A 27,047-nucleotide genomic window follows, 5' to 3' on the forward strand; every position below is an offset into this window, starting at 1 on the left:
TACTGACGACGTGCAACCTGAACTTGTACTTGACGAAACCTCGAAGAGCATGTAAGACTTACCATGCAGTACCTGACGGCCCTAGAGATGGTCAAGCAGGATGAGAGATACTGCCGTGACGGTGCTCGCGCTGTGTGCCCTGCTGGAACAACAGGAAGGGCCGCTAACTGCTCGGTTACAAGGCCAATCACAGCAAAACAGCCTCGCCTTCCACCTTTGAAGCTTAAATCAGACCAACTTGGATTCGAAGATTAGCTATAGGAATTCTGGAGTCCTGCTGGCGCTGTTGAGTGGTTGCAGAATCAGACCTGAGCGTTGTTACACAGACCATTTCCAGTGGGAAGGCGCGAACCAAACTGCCAAGCTAGGGCTATTCAGCCTTAGCGTGCACCGCACGGGAAGATGCTACCTATGAATATCACGCTTTCATTGCGATTATTTCCCTTTCACCCTCGGCCTCTGCTAGCTTTTCTTCACAAAACTGAACTAGCAGACATCGATTCATTGCTATGAGTTCTCAGGAACAATCCTCTCAAGCCACGCGCACAGGTCTCTTAACTCGGGACCACTCATAACATGACCCATTCCCTCATACTCCTTCAGTGTCACCTACTCCTCTTTAACCCCATACCCATGCAAAGTTTCATAACATGACCGATGGTACCGCTTCGGTACAAGCCTATCACCTGTTCCCCTTGCCAGGAAGATCTCGACATTGTCATTCACCATCTCCAACAAGCCTGCCTCTTTTCTCAAAGCTGATATTCTCTCCGATAGTGGTAGATACCCAGACAGCCCGACTAGACCGCCCAGCTTTCCAGCGTATTTAGAGACGAGGCCAGTGAGTATGGCCATCGCATGCCCCTGCGAGAACCCTCCCAGCACAATCCTACTCTCTTGGAACCCCTGTTGGACCAGGTCGTCGATCAAGGTTGTCAGATACTGCACCGTAGCTAGCATGCCCTCCTCGTCTTCGTCTTCTTCGAGTTCTGGCCTAGAGGGCGGATAAGGAGACAGTCGCGTCGGCAGGTACTAGGCACTAGTCGCTAAATCTCGATTCTCGAGAGCGTTAGGAAGAACCCAGGTCATATGTGGCAGCTTGCCCGCTGCTTGGAATTGGCGGGCGATATCTACGAGAGGCGTCAGCAGTACGGGAGGATGGGAGAACATAGAGGATGAGGACACACCCTCCACACCTTCTGCTTCGTCGCCAAGCCCATGGACAAATACGAAGGCTGCAGAATTAGAGACATCCGTCGGTGGCGTGGAGGGCTTTATAATTATGGGTGGCCTGCGTTCTGTCGACATGTTCAACTTAGTAATAATATATGTGAAGAATTCGATTCGACGGCGTATGCAAATATCATTCCAAGTCAGTGGTTCCTTGATCTGACAAATGTTATGGGAAAAGGACAAATGAAACAAAGTCTAAAGACAGCATGTTTGGACGCTAGATGCGATATTCGGCTACATGGAAATGCAGTATTGAGATAGTCCCAGATGGTTGCTGTACGTACCCCGCAATAATAATCGGACCCCCGCATGCAAGAATGCTGTTCGACGCGTCGACACGTGAGATCGCTTCATCACTCCCGAACTTCTCTACATCTGCCCTCTTCCATCTTCCATTCCACACACACAATGCCGCACGTCGAAGTCCTCCCCAATTCTTCCGCCGCAGTCGCACCAGGCTGGACGTACATCGTAGATAGAGGCTACGATCCCTCCAAAGTCGCCATCAACCCAAAGAACAAAAAGCGCGCCGCAGCAGCACCCGGCGGTCCACGGGGCGAGAATGAACTCTCGGCGCGACAGCAGACGGCGATTGCGAGACGGATAGCGGAGCTAGAGAGGGATAATGATCCGAAGCAAGTCATTAGTATACCAGGGAAGCCGAGTATACCAAAGACACAGAATGCGAGGAGGATTATACAGTATCAACGCCAGATCAAGCATTGGCTTGACGATGAGGAAGCGCAAATTGCGCAACATCAACAAGCTCCTCCGCCACGCAGCGCAGCGGCACAAGCCCTCAGAAGGCAGAGTGCTTTCCCGTCTATAGCGACGACACCTCGAGAAGCAACACCAGGGTCCTCCTCACTCGTCCCAACAACATCCCAGTCTGCCTCCCGCCTAGACACCGCATTCGGCGACGACGCTCTCCTCTCCATCGACCGCTCAATGCCGCCGCCGCTTAATCCTGCTGAGCTCGAAGCTCTTCTCGCTGTCCCACCTCTATCCTATGCTGCGAGCCATGCTGCCCCGCCACCCGCGGGCGGGCCGCCGCAACGACAGTTCTGTGATAATTGTGGCTACTGGGGAACGGTCAAGTGTCGGAAGTGCGGGGCCAGAGTATGCGGTTTGGAGTGTAAGGATGCACATGAGGCTACAAGGTGCTTGAAGTGGGCATGAAGACACGTTTGGACATGTTACCAAGTTGGACATAAGGTCGCCAAGATACCCAGCAATCGTTTGAGTTTATGCCCTGCTTCGTTACGTGGCACCTCCTCGAAACTCAGTATGTGAAGGTCTCGTGTACGAGCTTCTCGCTCAGCTTCCACAGCTTCTCGACATCCTCGGGTTTTTCTGCAGTCGACTGCACGTCATCAGACAATTTTCCATTCTCGAGATATGCGCCATTGAAACCATCCAGCCTCGCATCAAACGCAGCAACAACATGCGTAGCCGCGCACTCATCGAGACTCCTAAAGTCAAATCCACGATCCCAGCCAATCTCCTTGTCCTTTGCAACTAGAGTCGCCAGATCGTCATCTGTAAATCCCTGTGGAGCCAGCGACGTGCCCAGGGCTTGTCCGGGATGTAGACTATACGCCTTCAGCCCCCGAGGGCCCAGTTTCTCCGCAAGTGCTTTTGAGAACAGTATGTTTGCCGTCTTGCTCTGCCCGTACGCCTCCCACTCATCATACGCTACTCCACCCGAGAAACTTGGATCTTCGAAACGCACAGCGCTAAAGCGATGCCCGTCGCTGGATACATTGACGATTCTGGGTGATTTGGAAGCTAGGATTTTCGGCATAATAAGGTTGGTGAAGAGGAAATGCCCGATGTGGTTACTGCCAAATTGTAATTCGATACCTTCTTTTGTAGTGCGGTAGGGGCCTGCCATTATGCCTGCGCTATTCACAAGCACATCAATGTGGTCTTCCGCGTAGCTCAAGACTTCTTCAGCGGCGTCCCGAACCAGTTGTTGAGACGCGAGGTCCAAAATCAGGACGCGCGTTACGACATCCGCGCTTTCTGGCGTGGCTTTGATCTTGTCAACTGTAGCATGCACTTTTGAGGGCGAGCGTCCGGCGAGAATCAGCAGAGCGGGCTTATGCTTTGCGATTTCTTGAACGAAAAAGGAGCCTATACCACCTTGCGTTACGCCTGTGGTGAGGACGATTTTGCCGGCTATAGAAGAGGCATTGTCGGCTGCGATGGTGGAGGCTAGAGCGTTTCTGTGATTGTAAGGGATTGGTGAAGACATTCTGATAGTGAAGAGGCTTGCGAGGTTCCCGTGCGCGTACTTTCTCCAAATGTGAAAGTGGATAAGGCTCAGTCAAGCACAGGGAAAAGAAATCTATATTTATATACACACTGTAGCAAGATATACGCCTAAGGCAAGGGTTTAACCCCAATACCAAATCGGACTTTGTGCAGCTATGATTACTTTCGCCTTGCTTAACTCCGCTCTTATCCGGTCGAGATCCGAAATTCATCGTCTGTAGGATCCACGCAATCCATAGTATTGAGTAAGATATATGAATTCAACTCGGATCTTGGTAATCACGCCAGTTACCATGGTGGAAGTGAAGATTCGAGGCAGCAGGACGATGGGTTACTCAATTGAGACTGCGAGAATGTGACGTCACGATCTAGGCTTGGTGCATATATTTGCTGTACCACGAACTCCTACAAACCACCATATACTCTATACGAGCACGGTATCAATTATAGCCGAATCAGTGTGTTGCAGCAGCGTATCTGGCCTCGTCCAAAGCTTTCCCGCCAGCGAACTTGGTATCTACAGCATACCGGTCCAACGCGTCTTGCGAGCCGAAGTACTGCGCTATCTCCTCGACCAAAGAAGCAACTCCAACCACTTCGTCCTTTGCATCCGGTGATGCCTCCTGCAGAGAACGTGATAGCCGCTTTAGGGTCTGGATTTGTAGCTCAATGCTTTGGAGACTGGAGTGGATGATGAAGCCTATGGTCTCAGTCGCGTCTGCCTCATTCCTGCTTCTTGTTAGCCTATGTTGAAAGGATCCTTTTTACTTTTCTTACCGGTCATCGTCTTCATTGTCGAACATCGTCTCATCGTCTACCTCGGGCAGTGCTCCATACTTGAGGTCCTTCGGCTTCGCTTCCGAACATACAGCATTCAGCTCTGTTACACGCTCGATCAAGCGATCCAGATTTAGTGATGCAGCTTCGACGATCGTTCTCTTCCGTGAGTCGATCTGGGCCATGCTATTCAGACCTACAACATGAGCCCACACTTGTAGGTCGAACGCGTATCCCTTGACCTGCTCTGCGATCTTTGTAAATGTTAAGTCTCGTGCATCTGCTGCCTCGACTTTCAGATACACTGCGCATGTCGTGCTGACTTGGGCAAGCGTGTTCTGCAGTGTCGCGTACTGGTACTGCAGCTGCGGCTGTGCGGTGGGAGATCTTGGACTTGCACTAGGACTCCTTCTGGGTGTTTGGGTAGTTGTATTTGAAGACGGTGGGTTGTCTTGGTGTATCTCCACCTTAATACTTGGCCTTTTCTGTTGTGGCGGTCTCCGTGGCAGCGCTACCTGACTTGGTAGTACAGGTTCACTGGTCAAGTCGTAGTCGTATACTGGTCTCGGTCCGGGTCGAACTTCTTGTACGTTGTATTTTGACGAGGATTCGTCCTGTCGCTTCCCGGTTTCTGAGTTTGAGCGATTTCTCCTGGTGTTAGTCTCAAATATCGGAACGCGGAGGCGATCAGATGGAGAGGAGTGCTGTGGAGTCGAAGCTGATCCATATCGACCGTCATGGTAACGCTTCATCTGTCGTTCGCAGTCACGCCTGTCGAACTTGACTTGCTCTTCCAGATGGTCTACATATCCACCTGATCGTGACCGGTGGAGGCTAGGTTGTCGTTCATTCTCATCGACGTCAAGGAACACAGACGAGTGAGTTGCCATTGTGAGGATGCGTTTTCGAGAGGTCAGGAGAGTGTTGACTGAAGATTTTGTTCGATAGATCCTCTCAAAACTAACTCACTCCCAAGAAAAAGGACTGCGCCCGTGATTGTGGCAATGTAATGGTGAATGTCGCCTTCGCAACACCCTCAAATTCAGATGACCCTGGCAAGTGGGGTCCGAAAACTGAACCTAAGACCAGAAATAAAGGTGGCTCACATCATTTTATCAGTGTTACGCAAAATTCCCGTCCAGGCAGCTGAATATCGATGATTTGGGGGCCGTTGGGGGCGCAGCAACGTCGAACGGTAACCCTTGACCTAGGCCGCCGTGCATACAACCACCCAATCCCGCCACCAGACCCTACACCAGAGTCGAGAAGCTGATTTTTGCATAGTTTCAGCCTCCAATTTTTACTAATCATGAGGCCATTAGTGATGGCTCTTAAACCGCCTCAGCCTAATCATCGGCCCCGTATCGATTCGATTTCCCTTGGGTCTGCTTATTCCTCGAGCCGCGACAAACCCCCATTAAGTTGAGCCGAGCTCTTTCCCAGTTTCTCGAATTTGGAGCTTTGTCTCAAACATTCATTTGATGCATCTAGTGTTCACAAGATGCTTCACTGAGTTGAGAACTTTTACAACCATCCCTCCTTGGACGATTGTGTACCCGCTTCGACCGAGCAGGCTCAACTTTACGTTCCATTCAGGACTACCTCGATCCTTGCCGAAAAAACCATGGCCGAAGTCATAGGCATCGTGTCTGGTCTCTACACAGCAGGCCAGGCTCTCAAAACTCTCACACAACAAACACACAAGTGGGGGCGTTTATCCGACCGTCTTCTCGACGTGAGAATGGGATTGGATGTCGCCAAACGTACCCTTGAAAGTTGGCAACACAAGTACGACATCCAGACTCGTCGACCGATTCTTTACATGCAAGTCCTCTTTGGCAAGAGGGGCTGCGAGAGCCTTCAGACTATACTTGGGAGTATCAAGATTACGGCTCGAGCCATAGAGACTGATGTAAACAAGGTGATTGGGCAGGCGCTGAAGGTTCGTTCGATCACGATATACCCGGAGGAGATGCAACCCCCTATCAACGAGGAGCTCGTAAAGGACTGTCTCAGGCGCATACGGCTCAATATGTCCTGGTCACGCAAGTTCCACTACAGCGTACTAGGGAAAATGGAGCACCTAGAAGGACTTCTCAAAGGATTGTACGTGAAACTCAACAGCCTGGAACGACTATCAGACTTGTGTCTGGAGAAGGAACACCCGGACATTTTCTCGGAAATCAAACGCCTGCCAGGCCGTAAAGTGATTCTCAAAGTTGGCGAAGGTCGGATGGATTCGGTGCAGGGTAAAATTCTCGACGCACTTGCTGGGCGAAAAGATGCCGAGCTATTGCATCGAGCTTCTGGTGAGGGAAATAAGGTTCATATCGGCCTGTCGGTTCCACAAATCCATAAGCGGGACTTTGCCTTCTTGCTGAGCCTCTCCGGGAGTACACACGAAGTTCTCGTCCATCCTGTCAAGATCAAAGCTATAAATAACCCTAAGCGCATACAAACTGACTTTTCGACGGCCATTCCGCCTCTAATCAAAAAGGAGCACACTGAGTGCTACATGCTGCCATCAGCATCTACCTCCGCTGGATTTGAAGTCAGAATCCCACCAGCGAATCTTCTATCCGATCTCGAATACAAAGATTCCTTGTCGACCATTATACGCGAGCAAAACGCATTCCTCGGGTCGCAGATTCTCTATCCTTTAGACCAGAGCGCAATAGCAAGCGGAATCGCCCAAGGCTGCTTTCGCTTGATTGGAAGCCAGTGGCTACAATTCCTCGATTGTAGTAACATCCGCTGGAGAAGGACGAAGGAAGGGAAATGGACCAGTATGTTGACCGTAACGCCCGGTAACGCATCCGTCACCCGAACATTGGAACAATGTCGCAAGACGAATCAGCAAAGACGAGATAAACGTGACCTGCTTAAACATATACAAATCTTCCGCATCGGTCTCGTCATGGCCGAACTCGCGCTCAAGTCGCCCATCTCATACATCGACTATGATGAGGTCACTAATACGATGAAGCTCTTTTTCAACAACGGCATGGAAGTCGACGCAAATCGTATCGCAGCGGAGGTACAAAGTAGGAGTAACGAGTTCTTGGGCAATATGGTGTTCTTCTGCCTCAACGCCTTGCAGGATCAAGATGCCATGTCCGACAAGAGCATAGAAGGGTCGTATTTCAATGAGGTTTTGAAGAATGCGGAGCAGCTTGATGCGCAAGTTAAGGCAGATAGAAGTGGGGCGAGTATGCCGAGGTCGAGCGGGGGCGGTAGCTCGAGAGATGTGTTCTACTGAATGAAATACTTCAAAAAGGGGTAGTCGAAACTCCAGCTAGACATCGAAACGTTGATTGTAGATGATCGTTATGTAGCTAGCAGGATGTTTGCAGGAAAGTAATGGGTGAGGTGGCGCGCTGATGCTATACTCGAGGACTTATTTTCATGAACAATATATGCGGACTTTTATAGAATTGTAATGAGCACCCACCCGCATGAAGCCCTATAAGTAGTGGATTGCATCGTCGAGTGAATGTGAGGTTAGCACATGCTCGTGAACCGTACTTCGTATCCAGGGTCCACCTCGCGACAGGGGTAAACACTCGCCACTTCGCCGCGACTCCCGAGCGCAGCATACGAGGTCCCTTCAGCTCGCAAATGGCATGATTCGTCGCAAGGCAAGTGCCTTCTATCTTTATTCCTTTTATTAGTCTTCTCTCTTCATGCGCATACATTGTTTTAATCCAACATGGCCCTCTTACGGCGCTACACCCTCTATACGGTCCTCGCAGTGTTATTCGTTTACTTGCTTTATTCATTGAGCTTCCCTTACGAGATTGATAGCGCGCCTGTCTCCTACCCCACCGAGAGCGAGAATCCGAAGCCTCAAGAGGCCGAGGAACCTCAGGAACCTCAAGAACCCCGACCACAGAGACTGTACACGTACAAGCCGTTTGACTGGGCGGAGGTTCCTTTCAAGAATCGCATCGAGTCCCTCACACCATTACCGACCGGCGCGCCGAAATCGCTGCCCAAGATACAGTTTGCATTCAAAGCAGAAGATGCAACCGCCAAGCATATCAGGGAGACAAGGAGGGAAGAAGTGAGGAAGCAGTTCTTGAAGTGCTGGAGGAACTATAGGAGTTATGCGTGGTTGCACGACGAAATCCGCCCGATTTCTGGAGAAGTGACGAATCACTTCGGCGGGTGGGCCGCGACCCTAATTGACGCGCTCGACACGCTGTACATTATGGGCTTTGAAGAGGAGTTCGCGTCTGCCATTGCAGACATTGAAGCGATTAATTTTGGATACACGGACCTGGACAAGGTGAATGTATTTGAGACAAACATCCGGCATTTGGGAGGCTTGTTGGCAAGCTACGAATTGAGTGGGGAGAAAAGACTCTTGAACAAGGCGAAAGAGGTAGGCGAAATGCTGTACCATGCCTTCGACACACCGAACCACATGCCCGTCACTCGCTGGGACTTCCGGAGCGCTGGGGAGGGCAAACCTCAAATCGCAGAAGAGCAGGTGCTTCTCGCCGAGATTGGTTCTCTCAATATGGAGTTCACGCGCCTTTCTCAACTGACTGGCGACCCTAAGTGGTATGATGCAGTGACACGGGTGAGCAAGCTGCTGGAAGAACAACAGAGCAAGACAAAGCTACCAGGTTTGTGGCCTATTGTGGTGAATGCACGGAAAGCAGACTTCAGCGAGGATAACGGATTCTCGCTCGGCTCAATGGCGGACTCGACATATGAGTATCTTGGGAAAATGTACGCTCTTCTGGGCGGTCGCGACGCATCCTACAGGAATATGTACGAAAAAGCCATGGAGACAGCTGCCAGCCACGCCCTGTTCCGCCCCTCAACGCCCGACGAATCAGATCTGCTCATACCAGGCTTTGTCCGGGTAGAAGGCTCGACGGTGTTTGTGGGTCCGGAGATGCAGCATCTAGGGTGTTATACCGGCGGCATGTTTGCGTTGGGCGGAAAGATGTTTAAGAAAGAGGAGCATGTCAAGATTGGGCGAAAACTAGCAGATACGTGTATTTGGGCCTACAAAGCCTCACCCGCAGGAATCATGCCGGAGGTCTCGCATCTGCTCAAATGCGCAAACACCACGAGCTGCCAGTGGGATGAGAAAGCATGGCATGATGCGGTACAACTGAAATCAGATGAGACCAAGGAGAAGGATCCTCTGCAGAATATCGCAAACTTGCGTTTACCGAGCGGCTTCACGGCTATCAACGATCGCCGGTACCTCTTGCGCCCCGAAGCCATCGAGAGCGTATTCATCATGTACCGCATAACCGGCGAGCAGCAATGGCAAGCAGCAGCATGGGACATGTGGACTGCCATTCAACGGTCCACCGACACTGACATTGGGAATTCAGCACTGTTGGATGTTTCAGCAGACTCGCCACCGCGGATAGATTCCATGGAGAGCTTCTGGATGGCCGAGACGCTCAAGTACTTCTTCTTGACATTCAGTGAGCCGAGTGTTATTAGTCTGGATGATTGGGTGTTCAATACCGAAGCGCATCCGTTCAAGATACCGAAACCGTAAATGTGAATGAAGTATACTAGGTAAAGGCATTGTTAGGCATTTTGATAGATATGTTAATATTTAAGCTATCGCTTTATGTCATGGGTTATCATGTCAGTACATTAATCTTAGTTTCCAGTTTAGATTAGGATGTGCACCTTCTCTTTCTTGTTTGGCGTCGGAGGAGCTCGAGCCATCGATGACGGCTATTATAGAGCCTCTAATTGAAGTAAACATATCGCTAAAGTAAATGGTATCTATCGCTTTGTGCATGTCATTTACTTCTTGCCTTTCTTTGTAGCCGGCATAAAGCGATCAAGATTCTCCGCGAGGTGCCCATTCTCCGCCAACATCTCCAGCCACCTCTTGATGACTGGCCCGCAGTCGTACCGTCGCTGAGTAGCCTTCTGATCTTCTTCTGCTTCTAATTGTATTTCCGTTAGGATGCTAGCCGCTAGCTTACTCAACTCCTCGACTAAACGGGTGCGGCGATCAAGCAGATCCGGCAGTAGCTCTCCGTCAATCTTCGCCGCGACAGCATCCGGCACTGGGTGCTCTGGTAGTTGCTCTTCAACACCGAGCATCCTGGGGCTTGGTGGTTCTTGGTCGGCGAGTACGAAAGATTTCCATTCTTTGTCGACTGCGTTTAGGCGCGTCTCGAGATGCTGCATGGTGTTGATAGTGAGACAGGCCTTTTTACGTAGTGAAAGCAGAGGGGACTGTGTCAAAGCAATGACGCCGTAGTCATCGTCTCCAGCAGCCATCAAGACGGCGATCGTATCGGAAGCAGCCGAAAGCCATGTCTCCCCCTTGGTGACATCAAAGGTACCCAGGCTAGTTGGTTGCGCATCGAGGCCGTCAATCTTCCAGACCTCGTTGCCTACAGGCACAAAAGCGATAAAGTGATGAGCGTTCTCTGTATACCCTTCAGCACTATCGTCCGTCGCTACAGAGTCGGCGGAGGCGCGTCGGCTCTTCGATCCTTTCTTCGTAGTCTTCTTCTGCTTTTCGTTCTTCAGTCGTTCTGCCCTTTTGACCTTGTACGAGAGAAATTTGTCGCTCTCCAGAATGTCCATTTCCTTGGCGAAGGAATTATGGATCTTCTTCACGAAGTCGAAGCTAGCAAGAGCCTCACCGCGTTGAAAAGGCGTCAAATCGCGGGTGAAGTCTTTGAACTGATTAAGATGCTCGCCAATACCCACGTCAGCGTTGTTCATGAGGATGTTGATCATAGCGAGCGTCGCACAGCTGTTCTGAGCTGGCAGTTGATTGGCGAACCACACATGAGCGGGACACTCGGTGGCCTGATTCGCATTTCCAAATTCGCGGTAGTTGAAGAGCAGAATTAGGCCGTAGATGGGTTGCGGGAGCATCTCCAAGATTGTAGGATCCATGGCGAAGACTTCACGAACCGTGACACTCTCGACGCCCATCTCGCGGAGAATGACAGAAAAATAGGCTGGCTCGGACTCGATTTCGCAAAAGCCCTGCCATGTCTCTCTATTGACCTTGGTCTCAGGATGATTAGGAGTGCAGGGGGGGCGCGGCGCTGGCGAGTCGCCATTGCTGGATGGATCAGGTGGTGAAGAATCTTTAGGCTTCTTGCTGCTTGGCTCGTCGGTGGGTGACTCAGGGAGTGCTCTCTTTTTTGAGTTTGGCGAGGCTTTTGTCGCTGGCTCGCCCGAGGACGAAGCACCATTGGTGATGCTGGCATCTTCTGTGACCACATGGACCGTGTTATTTGTAGACTCAGCTGAAGCTGTGCCAGACATGCCTTTCTCGTCCAAAGCTGACATGATAACTGAGTTGGATGAAAAGAAACCCGAGTTTTCAAGTAGACGAATGTCAAGTAAGTGACTCAGGTATGAACGTGTATGTGGAAGTTTGGAGACTGCAGGAAAGGAAAGCAAAGCAAACAGGCATGTTGGAGAAGTTGCGTAGGCCGTAGCTCGGCAGTATTCAGCCTATTGTGTGAGGTGACAATAGGAAGCGAGCACTCACGCAGCCTGTTTATGGAAAGGTAGCGATACATAGAGAACGGCAAGTCGGAGGTTGGCGGTGATACTACGGGGGTGCTGCACGTGACGGCGAGGTGTAGGCAGAGTCGCGCTGATTGGCTACAGCGTCAGCCCTACGATCTTGTCGCGCCCGTCGCGTAGGTGAAGCTAAATGTTTTGTTTGACGGCTTTCACGCCCTACACTACAAAGAGCAACCCAACACTGTGCCGCCCGACACTCCCAACCCGAATACACTATATCGAGACCTTCCCTCGACCCATGAGCAGCCACGACATCACAGACATCAACCTCAGGGTGCGATGAACGGCACACCACAAGTTCGACGAGGCGTGGGTGGCTTTCCCACGACACCGCAGAACACACAGCGCTCCCCAGGCGTACGCAGCCCGAATGGCGCCACACCGCGACCGAATGTTCGATCGCCACTACCAGATCTCCCGAGAGCGCCTGTGCAATCGACTTCAGGGCCACTCATACCCGCGGACATACTCGATCCAGCGCAACAGCGCTTCTACGTATTCGCTCTCTACATTGCCCTGTGGGCATACCGATCGTATGACTGGTATACATTAGCTGTCGAGGAGGATGAGTCTTTATGGCTGTGTCTGAAATGGTGCTTCTTCGATATGCTGTTCATGTTTGGGGTCCCACTGCTGGAGATTCCCTGGTTGGAATGGAGCAATGGCGCGGCGTTTCTACTCTTCGTCTTCCACGCAGGACTGGACGTTATGCTCATGTTCAGGATTGGCGTACCAATCCAAGCATGGCTTGTGGGCCTAGTAGGGTTTTTATGGGACAGTGAGCTGGCCATCAGCGAGCGAAGCGTCAAACCGGGCGCAATCCTGCATAACGCCTCTCTCATCTTGGGCAAGCAGATCATCAACATCTTGCCTGAAGGCTCCGCGATCCTCAACCCGGATAAGCAGTCATTCTGCCTAAACTCGACCGTCACCCAGCTGGAGATCCCCATCCGGATCAATCAGACAGAGCCTGTCGAGATGGAAATCCTTCGCATCGATATCGATACCAACGTCAACGAGACCATAATCGTCAAGAAGAAAGAGCTCAACAGCATGTTGAAGAAAGCGAGAAAGACGTCCAAATCCTCAGACCCAGACGATCCGTTGACGCTAGCATACACTGTGAAGAAGCCCGGTTTATATCTTCTGAGGAAGGTAATGGACCAGTCAAAGCTCCTGGTGCGACCGCGCCAATCAAGTCTCATTGTGGCTACCTGCCCACAAGCTCGCGTGAAGCCTACGGGCGGCAGTCGTTGCCGGAGTGATCTATCCAATGTTGCACTGGAAGTTGAAGGCACGCCGCCACTGAATATCAAGTATCGACTCACCGTGAACGGAAAGCCTCGAGGTGGATCTGAGTTTCAAAACTTACAGCCAGAAGATGCCATCTCGCCATTGTCAAAGCATACATCACAGGCGCTTGTCAAGAGCGGACGCGAAGATATTTCGTGGGCCCGGCCCCAGAAAATCACGGTGCCCCTGAACGAAACACTCTCTACAAGTGGCACGTGGGAATATGAAGTGGAAGAAGTCCAGGACGGACTCGGCAACTTTGTGAGCTTCGTCACCGTTGACGACGAAGAACGCCCGAAAGCCAAGACTGCCGGAATTCGCCAGTCTTTCCACGTCCATGAGCGCCCCAAGGCCTTCCTAAAAGGCTGCAACCCTCAGAGCCCACTTCGAGTCGCAAAAGGTGATATTGCTCGCCTCCCGGTCTACTATAGCTCGACTGGAAAACATGCTATTGACTCTGTACATGCGATCGAGTACCTGTTCACGCCTGAGGCGGACATTGTCACAGATGGATACCATAGTTCAAATGCCGAGCTCAAGAAGCAGACCGTAAAGACCGCTCGCGAGCAGCCGCTCATCAAAGAGGCAGGCCTTTACACGATCAAGACGGTGTCGACTGAGTTCTGCGACGGCGAGGTTCTTGAACCCACATCATGCCTACTTCAAAACCCACCCGAGCCGGAGCTTTCCATTACCAGCGAAGACATCGTCGACAAATGCGCTGGAAACCCAATCGGTCTCCGCGTTACTCTTGATCTTGTTGGAAGCCCACCGTTCACCATCACATACTCCGAACATACACAAGGCCGAAAGAACAGGAAGGCGCCATTGCAAATTGCAAGTCTTCGTAGCACGATCGATTTAACTCCGCGGGATGCTGGTCACTACAAGTATATCTTCGAGTCCATTAACGACTCAGTCTACAAGGAGCGGCCACTAAAGAACCTCGAACTGCAGCAAAACGTCAGACCTTCGGCACAGGCACACTTCGTCGAGAGCAGCAGACCTAAGCAAGCTTGTATCGACGACTCAGTTGAGTTCGATGTTGGATTTGTAGGCGAGGCCCCCTGGAAATTGGAATATGAGATTGTCCGCAACGGCAAGCGTGCGAAGTACTCTGTTGAAACGAACGATGAACATTATACTATCAAGACCGACAAGCTTAGCAGCGGTGGAGAATATGTTGTAGCTCTCACAAGCGTCAGCGATAAGGCGAACTGCAAGGAGTTTTTGAAAGAAGAAGCGAGAGTCAACGTACGCCATGAACGCCCCAAGGGATACTTTGGCCACATAGAAGGCAAGCAAGCGGTCATGGCTCTGGAAGGCCGGCAGGTGGGTCTCCCTCTGCGGTTCACCGGAAACGGACCTTGGAGGCTGGAGTACGAGAACCTGAAAACGAAAGAAGTCAAGAAGGAGACCTTCCAGAATGCCAATTCATACCTGGATGTCAAAACCGATGGCACATACCAGCTTCTCTCTGTCAAGGATTCTGTTTGCCCTGGCTTGATCGACGAAAAGGCTAGCCAGTTCGATGTAGCATGGGTGGCTCGCCCTTTGCTCAGTATTTCAGAGGGTACTGCTGTCCGTGAGGGCAGCAAGTACATCAAGGAAGCTGTATGTGAAGGCGACGAGGATTCCTTCGAAGTTTCATTGCAAGGTAAGTTCAAACAATGCTCCTTTATGTAGCCTATATTAACAGGATTTCAGGAAACGCTCCCTTCGATGTGGCATACCGAGAAGAGTACAAGGATAAGAAGGGCAAGACCGCCTCAGTCAAAAATAAGGATCTTCACACCGCCAGCGGATCCGCGTCGATTCGATCAGATACCACAAGTGCTGGTACATATGAGTACATCTTCACGAAACTCGCAGATGCTCGGTATGACCATTCAAAGAAGCACTTCACGCCTCTCACTGTCCAACAAACGGTTCACTCACGTCCGGGCGCTCGCTTCGACAAGCCTGGAAAGACTTACAGCTATTGCACCCGAGAAGCAGAAGGCGAAGAAGTCATCCCCATTACCCTCGAAGGTGTGCCGCCATTCCATTTGGAGGTAGAGATTAAGCACCACGGAACACCCAAGCCGGAAATCAGTGTGCACAAGAACATTCAAACGAACAAGTACGACCTCAAAATCGAGCACCGCAAACTCCACCTAGGACACTCGTCGATCTCTATCCGCAAAGTCCGCGACTCGCGCGGCTGTGTCTTGAAGCCTCCCGCCGGCGGTTCAAGGGTGCAAATCAGTGTACACGACGCGCCTACTGCTACAGCTCTCGAGGATCGTACTGATTTCTGTGTGGGCGAGCGCCTCTCCTTCGCCTTGGGCGGTCAAGTCCCGTTTACCGTCTACTACACCTTTGAAAAGAAAGAACGCAAAGCATCCAACCCGGGTACTACATTCCGCCGCCTTGCCGAACTCCCAGGTACCTTCACAATCACCGGTCTTCGCGATTCAGCATCCGAATGCGTCGCTTCTCTCGAGCTCACCAAGACCATCCACCCCATCCCGTCCGTTCGACTGTCGGGCGGGCAAGTGTCAGAAATTGACATCCATGAGGGTGGAGGAACGGATCTAGAGTTTCAGTTCTGGGGCACCCCGCCATTCGAGTTCACATACACGAGGAGCACGAATGCGCACAAGGGGAAGAAGAGCAAAGTTTTGGAGATCCGGACTGAGACTAGCTACGAAACTTTTATGAAGATCCCCGTGCAGGAAGAGGGCACGTACGAAGTTGTCAGCATCAAGGACCGGTGGTGTAGTTTCGCGAAGCCTGGCGAAGTAGAAACCAAGGCGGGTAGCGGGAAGCTGTTAACGTACTGAAGGGCTGGTGCATAGCGATGTTGGGCTGACCTGAATAACTTTTGTAAAGAACGAAGGCGTAGACAGAAGATTTGATGTCAAGGTCAATGCGAAGATGAGAGGAGACGACTTGCATTTCAGCGGCGTTAGCGTGTATTTTGGATCGTGGGTCTGTTTGCTCGGACCGATATCTCTCTTACTTCTTCTTTTTCAAGGGGAGCATCTGTAAGCAGCGAATAGCATGTAATTACCCAATTTCTGTTCAAAAGTGGCTCATTTTGGATCTGCAAATGCATTGACACCATATGTGAGACACACAAAAGCGTGTCCATGAATCTTCTCGGTTATTCGTATAGGTGTACATGTAGGTTGTACAAACCAAACGCCAATGCTCAGCGAAGCTCCATGCAGGTATATATTATAACTAAGGCCCATGAATCGGTTCCTCCTATGCATTTCGGGTAAAGACCGGGCGGATAGGGACATTGCATAAACGTAAAAATGGAGATCAACGACCAAGGGGTTCTCAGTCATCCGGATACTCGTCGCGCACGTTATTCACAAAGCAGTGGTCCGCGTCGTCCCAACGTTTAAAATGGCGGCCCGCAAGCTTGAGTATAGCTTCTGAAGGGCGAGTGTTGGGCTCGACAGGTTGTATGTTTTCCTCGGCGACGTAGCGGACGGATTTATCGCAGACACTTTGATTTCATGTCAGTACACGAAGCCAAGAGATGTTGGTGAAGAGTTCAGGACGACTTACAGTACGTGGTAGAAGGCTTGGTTGCGACCGTTGGGTAGGCGGTCGACGCCCATGTTCTCTATCCATTCCTCACCTGCGTCGCATGCTACGTCCCAACCTGTAATCACGCCTTCGTAACTATATCGCTTATGCTGGAACAGCTGGCCGACTTTAAAATTTACATTCACGGTGCGATCAGTTCTATGAAGAACAGGCTTTTTCAAAGCATCAGCATGACGCATGCTCTGCACAAACTGCAATAAGCGATGTCCCTCAGGCTGGCCGGAAAACATGGGTACAACGTAACGAGACAGGAGTGTGACATCCCATGGGAAATGCGTTTGGAAGTGCTCAAGTAGGTAGGGTAGGTATTGACGTCGACGAGTGGTGGTGCTGGAAAGGTTCGACGCGTCGTCATTGGGGCCGAGGAGGAGCATCGCCCATATTGTTGCGTAGAAGGCGTTGTCCATGTCTGGGTACGCATGTAGCCAACTCGCCTGAATGCCTCTTACACCAGCTTCAGTTTGGCGAATCGTCTGTACGGAGTTCATGATGTTACGCGCTGTACGCAAGACCATTTCCCGTGTAGTCGTGTCGGAGAGGAACGTGGCGTGCTCGGTGGTCGGAACGCCCATGTCTCTTAGGACGCGCTGTAGATCGCCTTGTTGCACTTCAGAGGACGAACGGAACGGGTCGAGGTACATGTGATCCAGTTCTTCTGAGCTGGTGGGCTTGTACTTGCCGTCGAGAGTGTAGTTTTTGGGTGCGTAGACAAGGGTGTAGACGTGAAAGAGGAAGCCGCATGGCCGTGCATCGAGGCCTAGTCGTCGTGCTACGGCACAGTATATGGCGACTGATATCAGTGGGAGGGATTCGTGTGTTGGTGAGCGAAGGACAAGGCCAATGAAGGAGTTGCAGAGGGCGCGATATGATGTATCCGGCACGCCCTCGAAACCCTGATCGCGAAGGTAGGTTGCTAGTGTCGAGGCCTTGATCCTCGGACTCAAGTCGCCGAAATCAGGATACTCTTCCAGCACGCCAGTCGCATAGCGATCGATATCCTCTGAAACGACATGGTTGTCGACATCCTCGCCCACCCTTGCAAAGACATCATACGCGCCCAGCGCTCTCTCAATCGGCACATGCTTGCCATGATGCAAGTCCTTCCAGACGTTGATAGCGATCTCGCGATGTATACGCTCCAGCACGGCATTCGCATAGTATCGTCTTGCCAGTACGTCTTCTGCATCATCGGGACACGCGCATTCCGTCAGCAACGTCTCTTTGGCATCATACCCAAAATCCGCAATTTCATTTATACGCCTGATTCTTTCCTGTTGCGTCGCCACAATGGCATGCAGCAACTCCCTTGTCCGTCTCTCGATGGTGATTTTGGAAATGAAGAGCGAGCGCCAATCGACGTCAGAAAGCGGGCCTGAGAACTTGGAGGCGATGTTGTGGCGCGAGTCCCATGTCTTGAAGCGCGTGTAGCAGAGGTGTCGCCAGATTATGGGTGCGTCCGCTGTAAGCTGATTGACGAGCTTGTTTGTTTGTGAGACGGAGATTAGGGAGTGTGGGTCAAGGTGGAGGAATATGGATTCGAGGATCTCGGTGGGGAGGTCTGTGAAGGAGGGGCGCGTCGTAGTGGCGTCCATTATGGCGGCGTGGATCTGTAGATATCTAAGCAAAAGACTTGAGCCTGTGCGAGTATGAAAACGTACTTGGAAGAGTGAAGTCTGTCCAAGGTACAGTAGCAATGGCGAGAGAGAGCTGGGGTTTGGGTGACAGCGCGTCGTCACTCGGAGAGCGATGATGTCGTCAATGTTGGCAAATGTCAACGATGCGGGCGTGCATGGTGAATCGCCCCACCTCGGCAGCTAAGGCCGCGATACTGCACCTCGAGTGTGGACAACTGGTATACCTTTTTACTTCAATTCTCTTTCTACTTATTACATGTATGTGCAGCAGCACCCGGCCACTTTGGTATTGGTCATCTGCCGTCGAGTCTCATATCAGGGCGCCAATCTGGAAAGCAGTTACAGTTTTGCACCACTAGATGCTTGCCATTATTCACTAATTCAAAGTCACACTGATACATTGATACACGAGCTGCAACTTCTGAGCCTCTTATTACAAGGCGGGAGTTTACCGTGTTTCAAACATTGTATCATCGTATGGATTCACTGATTCAGCGCCTTGCTTGAAGATTCACCTTGGCACCATGGTCCGGCAAGCCTTCGGATCGCTGCGGAAATGAGACGTCAACGCCCTACAGCACCACCATGAACCTATCGTGAACAAAGCAACCCACTGCGTTCAATCATGACAGTCAGCTACAAGCCACCGATGCCACAATCTCACCGAGACGGCCCATAACTCGTCCGGATCGCCCAAGGCCGTTGCCGAAGCTCGCTCTTGGTGAGGCCGGCCATCTGCAGACCACAGAACTGGCGCACTAAACTGACGTCGATGCCGCTACCCGCCGCTGCTGCTCCATAAACACCATGACGCCCTAGAGAACGGATATTTCGCCTGACTGACTGCTCTCCTCTTCCTCACATTACCTTTGCATTCCTAAATCCGTCTTGTTTGCAACACGTGCGGATCATGGCGGACCTCAGTAGGGTCGAGTCGATGCAGTATCCCGCGGGGCATCTCTCTCATCTCTCCGACAATCAACAAGCCCGCCTCGACGAGTTCAAGAAGATCATCCAAGAGGCAGGCTACTGGACGCCTACATCGCCACTAAAAGCAGCCAGCCATGACGATGAGACACTGCTGTATGCTCACCTTCTCCAGCTTGTTGCGACGTTAGCGGGGGGGCACCGCTGACAGCTTACAGGCGCTTTCTGCGCGCGCGCCGTTTTATCCCACACGAAGCCTTTAAACAGTTCAAAGACACTGAGGATTGGCGGAAAGATAACCAATTGAGTGAAATCTTCAATACAATCGAGGTAGAAGAGTTTGAGCAAACGCGCCGTCTGGTACAAAATTCTGCTCACTTTGGCCCAAGGCTATGTCTGACAGCTTCGCGCAGTATCCCCAGTGGCTCGGTCGACGCGACAAGCGCGGCATTCCCCTCTTTCTTTTCGAAGTCTCGCCTTTGAACACAAAGAACATCTCTTCGTACGAGAAGCAGCTCGCCAAATCCAAGACGACCCTACCCAATGTTGCGACCAAGAATATCCGCCTGTTCGCCCTGTACGAGTCCTTGACACGATTCGTCACGCCGCTATGCTCCATGGTCCCTCGCAACCACCCCGAGACTCCTATTTCACAAAGCAACAACATTGTCGATATTAGTGGAGTGGGCCTGAAGCAGTTCTGGAATCTTAAGGGACACATGCAGGATGCTTCAGTCCTGGCGACAGCGCATTACCCAGAGACGTTAGATCGGATATTCGTACGCTCATTATGCCCAAACGCCCCATCGTGGTTTCAAATAGAAGTATATTGCTAACAGTTTCCACAGGTTGTTGGTGCACCCGGCTTTTTCCCCACTGTTTGGGGCTGGGTCAAGCGCTGGTTCGACCCCATCACCGTCTCCAAAATCTTCATCCTCTCCCCCGCCAACGTCTACCCCACACTCTCCCAATATATCGACCACGAGAACATCCCCAAGAAGTATGGCGGCGGCCTCGATTTTGAGTGGGGCAGCATGCCAAACATCGAACCCACCATCGACGCGCAGCTCAAATGGGAGAACCCATCTATACTAGATGGGAGGAAAACGTTCCCTATCGGACCAATAAAGTTCGAGCAAGGACTGAACGGAGAGATGCAGGCATGGGGCGTGGGTAGTGAGAGCGGGACGCCAAGGAGGAAGCTCGTATTTACGATTCCGAACCCTGTGGGCTACAAGGACGGAGATTTACCAGCACCCAACACGCCTGCATTCCAAATTGGGGACCCTCTTACGACGGTGGGCACGGCGACACAACCACCCGACAGCGTAGTCGACGAAGCGAATATCGATACGCCGCCGTCTGATACGGATTCAACCCCATCCGAATCATTGACAACGTCTGCTACGCCCGCGTCATCGACTTTGCCTGTGAGAGCAGGGACAAGTGAGCTAAGGTATGAGCAACAAAATTACACACATGCTGCCGGTCAACTTGCCGACGGCACTCCCCACGCTGCTGTAAACGACCACGGTCACGGCGATAAGACAGTAACAATAGAACCCAACACCGTCGGCCAGGCGCCCAAAGAAAAGCCCCTCCCTCAGCCAGAGCAGCCTCCTGCGCCTGGATACCTCGAACAAGCTCAAAATGCTGCTGCTTCGGCATCTGCTACCGTCACATCAACGGTCGGTGGCTTGGTCGGCGCCGTGACGGGGAGCAAAAAGGAGGAGGAGAAAGTTGAGGAGCCCGTTAGATCAAAGAGTCCGCAAGAGTTGGAGATGGATCGCAAGATTGATGCGACCAAAGACCAGAGTGTAGAAGCGTTCTTGAGGGATCAAAGCATGAGTAAATCGTAGGCCATTTGAATCGTGGTATTTCATTGAGAGGATTCACATATCCGTAAGTTGTAGACTGTTGCATACAGGCATTCAAAATATCTACGCATTTTCCAAATTTTAAGATTGACGTGGGGCTCAAATACTGAGGTTCCTGAAGACTTTGTTCGAATGCTGATTAGACCTAGCAATTTGTTGTGATGAGGATATGTAAGTAAGAAGAGAGTTAATAACTCTAAATGGGAGTTACTATATCTCTCTTATGTATGCTTGTATTTCCACATGATGAAAGATTCAGTTAGGGGAGGTTAAGTGATTGGATTAGAGGGAATTAGACTAGACTATATTAAGATACAAAAAGAAGAGTTTGGAAAGGGTGGGATTTGAGACAATTGGAGGATTCAAAATGTCTAGTAAGAAGCGTACTCATTGTGAGGGAAGGGATAGAAAGGGTTCACAAAGAGGGAAGATTGTAGTAGAGAATGATTCAAAGTTATCAAATGCAACCTATCATGGTCAATTGTTCTCCACTTTCAGCGATTTTATGCAGGCCCTCTAGGTGCGGTCTAATCGCCTCAGAGCATTAGGTTGTGACTTAACATAAACGCAGAACCGTCTAGATGTGCTTGGAAATTGTACCCTAAATGATATCATAGCAAAGACCAACTATCCCAAGCTTCATCCAGTCCTCACCGCTGTCTTATTAACGGAGTGTTACACTGACTTGAGCGTCTGGAAAAGCTACACCGTATAGTCATAGTGGTGGCCCTCGCAGTACAACCTTCTTGACGCAAAGCCTGATACTGCCATGTGCGGGCCTACCTATAGTCAGCTTACTGGGAGGCAACAGACTCCTAACTCGTAAGATTGGGTGTGTTTTGGAACGTCCTTCGTTGCTGCCAAGTCCGATGATGTTTTGCCTCCTTTCCTGTCTTGCTCCATCACCATCACTGTTACTACTAATAGATTGTTTTCCCTCCGTGTTTGCAGACCGAAGTCCAGTTTTGGTGCCCTCCGCATGCTGTGCGACGTCTGTGACCAGTGCCAATCTCCTTTGTACGTCGACGCTCAGCGCCGGGCTGTGCTTCGTACGTCCGGCCTGTCAGCCCATGCAACCTTTCGTAGCACCGTTGTGTTACCGGGTGTAGGCGAAAACAGCGCTCTGGACTCGCGACCGGTGAAAGTTGTTTTGTGCCTAGGTTGTGAAACTGGTGACACGTGTGTGCGTGGACCAAGGTGCATGGTTCGGGTATATCGTTCCAGGGTAGTGGCGTGGGACGGTGCTGGAGCGGGAGCGGAAGGAAACAGTGGAGAAGAGTAGCGTGGCAAGCTTATTTCGAGGTTGCGTGTTTGCAAATACTGAAAAGATGGAAATCGTCGATGCACTCGTAACGAAGTAGGATGTGAGTTTTCTTGTTGGATGCAGCGCATGATTGTTAGTGAAGATAAGAACAAGGAGGGTTATGGTTGGATATAGCGCACGACTATTTTTCATGGATTAGAACAAGGAAGATCCATGTTGGAACACACCATTCTTTCATGGAGGTAGGACCAAGAAGGGTTCACGTTAGATGCAGTGCACAATTGCTTTTGCGTAGAACAAGAGTAAGAAGGAATTCGCAAAGGGGATGCTAGTCATATAATAACTAGCTCAGGGTATAATTTATACTACAAGAGCTACTCCACCACAATCAATGCAGCATCGTAGCTCAACATTACGTTCTACTCATCCACTAACATCATCTCCTACATTACCATTGCACGTATTCCATGTCCAACCATTGCGCGTAACCGAAGCAATTGCGCTTAAACGGTGGAGATCGTCTCATTCTTGCCAGCGACATGCTGAGTTGCGAGAGGAATCTCAATGTTCTTCTCGCCAAGGTTCATCTCAGCCGCGAAGGTCGAGTGAGGCTTCCACTTGCGGGAGGTGCGAGGAGTGCTCTCCTCCAGCATCTTGTCGACCTGCTCGAGGGTAAGACCCTTGGTCTCCGGGACGAAGAAGTAGGCGAAGAGGACTACAGTTATATTAGCGACATTCTAGATCAGAATTGCAAGATTGATGACTTACAGGAGATGCAGCACAGTCCGCCCCACATGAAGAATACATTGGAGCCCAGCTTCGCGGAATCCGGCCTGTCAGCGACCAGGTAGGGGGTAATGACACCGATGATGCAATTCCAGAACCAGTTACTAGCGGTGCTGCAATCTATTGTTAGTATTTTATCTGAAGAAGCAGAATCAACATGTGGGTTTACTTACGATAATCCGACACCACGCGAACGGATGGTGAGAGGGAATATTTCGCCGATAACGATCCAAGCGGCAGGACCCCAAGTGGTAGCGAAGACGGAGATGTTCAAGCAGATGAAGGCAATCATAGCCCTGGTAGCATTGGGGTTGGCAGGGTGGTCGGCAGTGTTCTTGCCAGCGGTCGCGCCAATGGCACCAACGATGAACTGCATGATGACCATACCGGCAGCGCCGAAGATCAGAATCGGGCGACGTCCAATCTTCTCAACCATGATGAAGGAAGCAGGAGTGGAGAGCACGTTGACGAGGGTGGTGACGAGTCCGATCAGGAAGGGGTTGCTGATGGAGCCGAGCTGCGTGAAGAAGACGGGGCCAAAGTAGAAAATGAAGTTGATACCGGTCAGCTGCTGCATCATCTGCATGCAGATACCGAGGATAGTACGACGTTTGTTGGAGGCAGGGCTAGTGATCTTGCCCTCGAAGCAAGCCATCCAGGATCCAAGGTAGCTGGTCTGGGGAACAACGGACATCTCGTACTCGTGGTTGGCAATGATTTCAGCAAGTTCGTCCTGAATGTACTCAGAGTCGAGAGGCTGGCCACGGACGCGGCCAAGAGCATGTGCAGCCTTGTCGAGCTTGCCCTTCTTGACCCAGTAACGGGGGGATTCGGGAAGCAGAGCGAGACCGGTGGCGAGAATGATAGCCCACAAGAACTGGACGGCAATCGGAATACGGTAGGAACCAGTGTCACGACGGTTCTGGGTGGCGTAGACGACACAATTGGCGAGCAGGATGCCGATGGTGATGCAGAACTGGTATCCAGCGACAACGGCACCACGGACCTTCTTAGGAGCAATCTCGGACATGTACCTGGAGGGATTAGCAGGCGCATCTTTGGGGAGCACTGAAGCTTGACATACAGAATGACAATGGCGGAGATGAAACCGACACCGAAACCAGCGATCAGACGACCCGCGACCATAACACCGAGCCCGGTAGAGGCAACCTCGAGGATGCCACCAATGCAGAAGATGCCGCATCCGAGGATAATGGTAAAGCGACGTCCGATGAAGTCAGCAAGATCACCGGCGATGATAGCACCGAAGAAGGTACCGGCAGACAGAATAGAGGTAGTCAGGGACTGCTGCCATGAGGGGATGCTGAAGAACTGCTTTCGGTATGCGACGACTTGTGCGTCCAGTTTGCCAGCGCCGGGGAACTTGACGTCTGGGTATTCGTAGCCAGTGTACTGGTTGATGAAGAAGTCCATGTTCAGGACACCACCCATCCAACCGGTATCATAACCGAAGAAAATGCCACCGAAAGCTGCAAAGGCAACAATCAGGTAGGCACGAACGGTAACAGGCGCCTCGACGCGATTGATGTCAGCTGTGCCGGTGACGGCGACAACTCCACCTCCAGGCATGATTGCGAGGTGTCTTGGTTCAAGGTTGATTAGAAAAGTAAAAGATGTGGGCTCTTCCAATCAAGAAGAGGAGTCCCGTGCAGCAGTAAAAAGAGGAGGAAGCTGGGGATGTCTGCGAAAACACGATCAGCAATGCGGGATTCCCGAGCTTTTAATATCGGGTTTCCTGCAGCAGTGATACTGCAGCACGGTGCGCGCGTGTGGCTTTCTGGATAATGGGTACAGTAACATTGCACCTTTCAGCCTAAGCCAGATAGGGCTCCTACTCCGCATCTTACACTTCTGGAAGGATTGCTGCCACCCCATGGGCCGCCCATGACAAGCCGCCCCCCGGGTGGTGGGCTCATCTGAGTCTCCCGCTGGCACGCGGCTGAGACTGCTTCTCATCGAGATCGATCCTAGAGTGATGACCCTCCCATGTTCTACGGTGCGATCAAACCTCAGGCTCAGGGTGTGTATGCATCGCCGCGCATAGGTGACCGGGTCGCTTGATCAGCTACAACAGTTGGTCCGGGATACGGATGGATACACCTGGGGGAGGCCGTGAAACCCGGGGCGCCAAGCTCATGCAAGCTACACCCGCAGCCAGTCTTAGCGGGCAAGACCTGCAGATTTTTCTTCAATCATCCTTGCAGAGAGCCAAGGGGGCCAGATAGTGGGCGAATAAAAGGGAGATGGCCCCGTGTAAGTTAGCGCTAACAGTTACCCTGGTAGCCAAGGACGCCCTCATCCACGGTTTCCTTTTGACCAGTTGCTGGGCCGACCTTGGTATCCCTTCCGAGTTCATTATGGACAAGGAGCACATGACCGTAAATTTAGTTAGCTCTGTCCTGGTGACGGTCGGCGTCTGTCGCGAATGCCGAAAGCCACATGGCGCCGGTGTTTTCTTATTTTCACATTGTCTTGGCTCGGACACTTTGATCAAAGGAACAAACGATCTCGCTTGCAGAAGATGCCTGATATATTCGCTCTCTCTAAGAACACGGTCCGACATGTCCAGATCCATCAATGCAGACGGTTATGCAGCGCTCGGAGCAAGTCATGAGGCGTGACAGGCGTGTCCCGCCTTGACCAGCATGGTAGTGCGTCGAGTGCATCTCCATGTTTACTGGCGGGAAGGCAGTTCAATACCGCTGTGTATGTTGATTGGTCCTCTGCGTCTCTGTTACGCCAGGATCAGGAGGAGGTGACAGGAGAAACGTTTCCAATAACAAACAGCCGTGCCGAATGCTGGAGTACTCGCACGCACCACCACCAGTAGATCAGCATTAGCTGGGAATCCTTTCTTTCGCCTCCCGTTCGTTGCTATGCACTAAGAGCTCGATGCAGCCGCCTTGGTCTTCTCCTTGAACGGTATACGGCCAACGAATTCGTGGTGTTCATTTAAGACTGGTGGTGGCGTTGGCATTGTTGTCACCTTTCCTTTTGGCTAGCCACAGCCGTGCCGCACATCTGGAGAACCCTGTTCTCAGGCGTGCTGTCGCTGCCTGCAGACACCGGAGCGACAGTGAACGAATGGCAAGCTGTAAAACGCTAACCGCTTTCACATGCATGTCACCAGACGCCCTCGATGTCTGTTTCTGGGGATGCGCCCGCCATTGAACGGGGCCCGTAAACGCGATGCTACACTACTTCGCGCCGCCTCATGGCATCAGCAGACAATCCGCCCACCACAACAACGGTGGAGCAGAGCGTGCTGCAAGCCACTAGTGTCATAGAGCCTCGTTGTCTGCTTGGTCCCGCGGTTGGTGACTATTCAGGTCTGGATAATTTGTCAGTGTTTGAGGGTCCAATTCTAGCGGGTGCGCTGGTGACATGTAATCGCTTCGCTATTGATTCTCTCAAGTCGAGGACAAGCCTTGCACAAAAGACCAAAGACGTGCCAAAACCTCCACGGGGACCCGGCCAGGCTTCTGAAAGACGCTGGTCCGCGAAGAATCGGTTAGCGCCCGAACGCGACCTCGGGATGAACGAACGGCAATCCTACAGGGACATGATTCAGAGGCTCGGCTACCAAATGCTTTGCAAGAGTCGAGAAGGAGTGAGAGGTCCACTTGGACCGTAATTGGCAAAAGCTTTGTGAAGCTAAGTGCAAGAAAAAAATTCTGCGACTCAGGCGGGATAGGCAGTCGCCAGCTGTGCGTTAGACGAGCAGCGACCATTTTAATGCGGCATTTCAGCCAAACGAGAGCACTTGTGGATAATGCCGTCAGCAAGACGGTCCGTCATCTTGCG

The 27,047-nt window shown here is 51.5% G+C and overlaps 11 protein-coding genes across 11 annotated transcripts; 5 read left to right on the plus strand and 6 right to left on the minus strand.

Annotated features, from left to right (window-relative positions):
- Nucleotides 1–495: 495 nt before the first annotated feature.
- On the minus strand, nt 496–1,439 carry K460DRAFT_387958 (alpha/beta-hydrolase). Its single transcript, XM_040935669.1, has 3 exons — nt 1,188–1,439; nt 1,081–1,130; nt 496–1,032 (listed from the first exon to the last, which is right to left on the minus strand). Exons 1-3 carry the CDS (start codon nt 1,306–1,308, stop codon nt 610–612), a joined length of 594 nt encoding a protein of 197 aa, XP_040786595.1. The 5' UTR covers nt 1,309–1,439; the 3' UTR covers nt 496–609.
- Nucleotides 1,440–1,641: 202 nt separating this feature from the next.
- Nucleotides 1,642–2,412, plus strand: K460DRAFT_379057 (uncharacterized protein; the record flags this gene model as incomplete). The annotated part of the gene is made up of 1 exon (XM_040935139.1): nt 1,642–2,412. One exon carries the CDS (start codon nt 1,642–1,644, stop codon nt 2,410–2,412), a length of 771 nt encoding a protein of 256 aa, XP_040786596.1.
- A 103-nt stretch (nt 2,413–2,515) lies between these two features.
- K460DRAFT_408346 (NAD(P)-binding protein) lies at nt 2,516–3,490 on the minus strand (the record flags this gene model as incomplete). The annotated part of the gene is made up of 1 exon (XM_040937152.1): nt 2,516–3,490. The coding sequence occupies one exon, from the start codon at nt 3,488–3,490 to the stop codon at nt 2,516–2,518; it is 975 nt and encodes a 324-aa protein (XP_040786597.1).
- A 475-nt stretch (nt 3,491–3,965) lies between these two features.
- Nucleotides 3,966–5,286, minus strand: K460DRAFT_342946 (uncharacterized protein; the record flags this gene model as incomplete). Its single annotated transcript, XM_040931210.1, has 2 exons — nt 4,288–5,286; nt 3,966–4,245 (listed from the first exon to the last, which is right to left on the minus strand). Exons 1-2 carry the CDS (start codon nt 5,175–5,177, stop codon nt 3,966–3,968), a joined length of 1,170 nt encoding a protein of 389 aa, XP_040786598.1. The 5' UTR covers nt 5,178–5,286.
- A 958-nt stretch (nt 5,287–6,244) lies between these two features.
- On the plus strand, nt 6,245–7,734 carry K460DRAFT_368902 (uncharacterized protein). Its single transcript, XM_040933864.1, has one exon. The coding sequence runs from the start codon at nt 6,320–6,322 to the stop codon at nt 7,544–7,546; it is 1,227 nt and encodes a 408-aa protein (XP_040786599.1). The 5' UTR covers nt 6,245–6,319; the 3' UTR covers nt 7,547–7,734.
- A 137-nt stretch (nt 7,735–7,871) lies between these two features.
- Nucleotides 7,872–10,061, plus strand: K460DRAFT_368903 (glycoside hydrolase family 47 protein). Its single transcript, XM_040933865.1, has one exon. The coding sequence runs from the start codon at nt 7,997–7,999 to the stop codon at nt 9,815–9,817; it is 1,821 nt and encodes a 606-aa protein (XP_040786600.1). The 5' UTR covers nt 7,872–7,996; the 3' UTR covers nt 9,818–10,061.
- Nucleotides 10,062–10,074: 13 nt separating this feature from the next.
- K460DRAFT_257625 (cysteine proteinase) lies at nt 10,075–11,457 on the minus strand (the record flags this gene model as incomplete). The annotated part of the gene is made up of 1 exon (XM_040927429.1): nt 10,075–11,457. A coding segment is annotated over one exon (1,383 nt), but the record flags the coding sequence as incomplete, so codon positions are not given.
- A 657-nt stretch (nt 11,458–12,114) lies between these two features.
- Nucleotides 12,115–15,953, plus strand: K460DRAFT_286943 (uncharacterized protein; the record flags this gene model as incomplete). The annotated part of the gene is made up of 2 exons (XM_040928936.1): nt 12,115–14,785; nt 14,836–15,953. The coding sequence occupies 2 exons, from the start codon at nt 12,115–12,117 to the stop codon at nt 15,951–15,953; spliced, it is 3,789 nt and encodes a 1,262-aa protein (XP_040786602.1).
- Nucleotides 15,954–16,361: 408 nt separating this feature from the next.
- K460DRAFT_156324 (YccV-like-domain-containing protein) lies at nt 16,362–18,559 on the minus strand. The gene is made up of 3 exons (XM_040926847.1): nt 18,393–18,559; nt 16,693–18,341; nt 16,362–16,630 (listed from the first exon to the last, which is right to left on the minus strand). Exons 2-3 carry the CDS (start codon nt 18,324–18,326, stop codon nt 16,459–16,461), a joined length of 1,806 nt encoding a protein of 601 aa, XP_040786603.1. The 5' UTR covers nt 18,327–18,341; nt 18,393–18,559; the 3' UTR covers nt 16,362–16,458.
- A 719-nt stretch (nt 18,560–19,278) lies between these two features.
- On the plus strand, nt 19,279–21,154 carry K460DRAFT_408353 (CRAL/TRIO domain-containing protein; the record flags this gene model as incomplete). The annotated part of the gene is made up of 4 exons (XM_040937153.1): nt 19,279–19,451; nt 19,514–19,655; nt 19,709–20,074; nt 20,144–21,154. The coding sequence occupies 4 exons, from the start codon at nt 19,279–19,281 to the stop codon at nt 21,152–21,154; spliced, it is 1,692 nt and encodes a 563-aa protein (XP_040786604.1).
- A 1,597-nt stretch (nt 21,155–22,751) lies between these two features.
- On the minus strand, nt 22,752–25,109 carry K460DRAFT_419013 (monosaccharide transporter-like protein). Its single transcript, XM_040937976.1, has 4 exons — nt 24,307–25,109; nt 23,396–24,256; nt 23,205–23,335; nt 22,752–23,151 (listed from the first exon to the last, which is right to left on the minus strand). Exons 1-4 carry the CDS (start codon nt 24,810–24,812, stop codon nt 22,940–22,942), a joined length of 1,710 nt encoding a protein of 569 aa, XP_040786605.1. The 5' UTR covers nt 24,813–25,109; the 3' UTR covers nt 22,752–22,939.
- Between the last annotated feature and the right edge of the window lie 1,938 nt (nt 25,110–27,047).

The sequence above is a fragment of the Cucurbitaria berberidis genome, assembly GCF_010015615.1.
Source record: "Cucurbitaria berberidis CBS 394.84 unplaced genomic scaffold K460scaffold_4, whole genome shotgun sequence".
NCBI classification, from domain to species: Eukaryota; Fungi; Ascomycota; class Dothideomycetes; order Pleosporales; family Cucurbitariaceae; genus Cucurbitaria; species Cucurbitaria berberidis.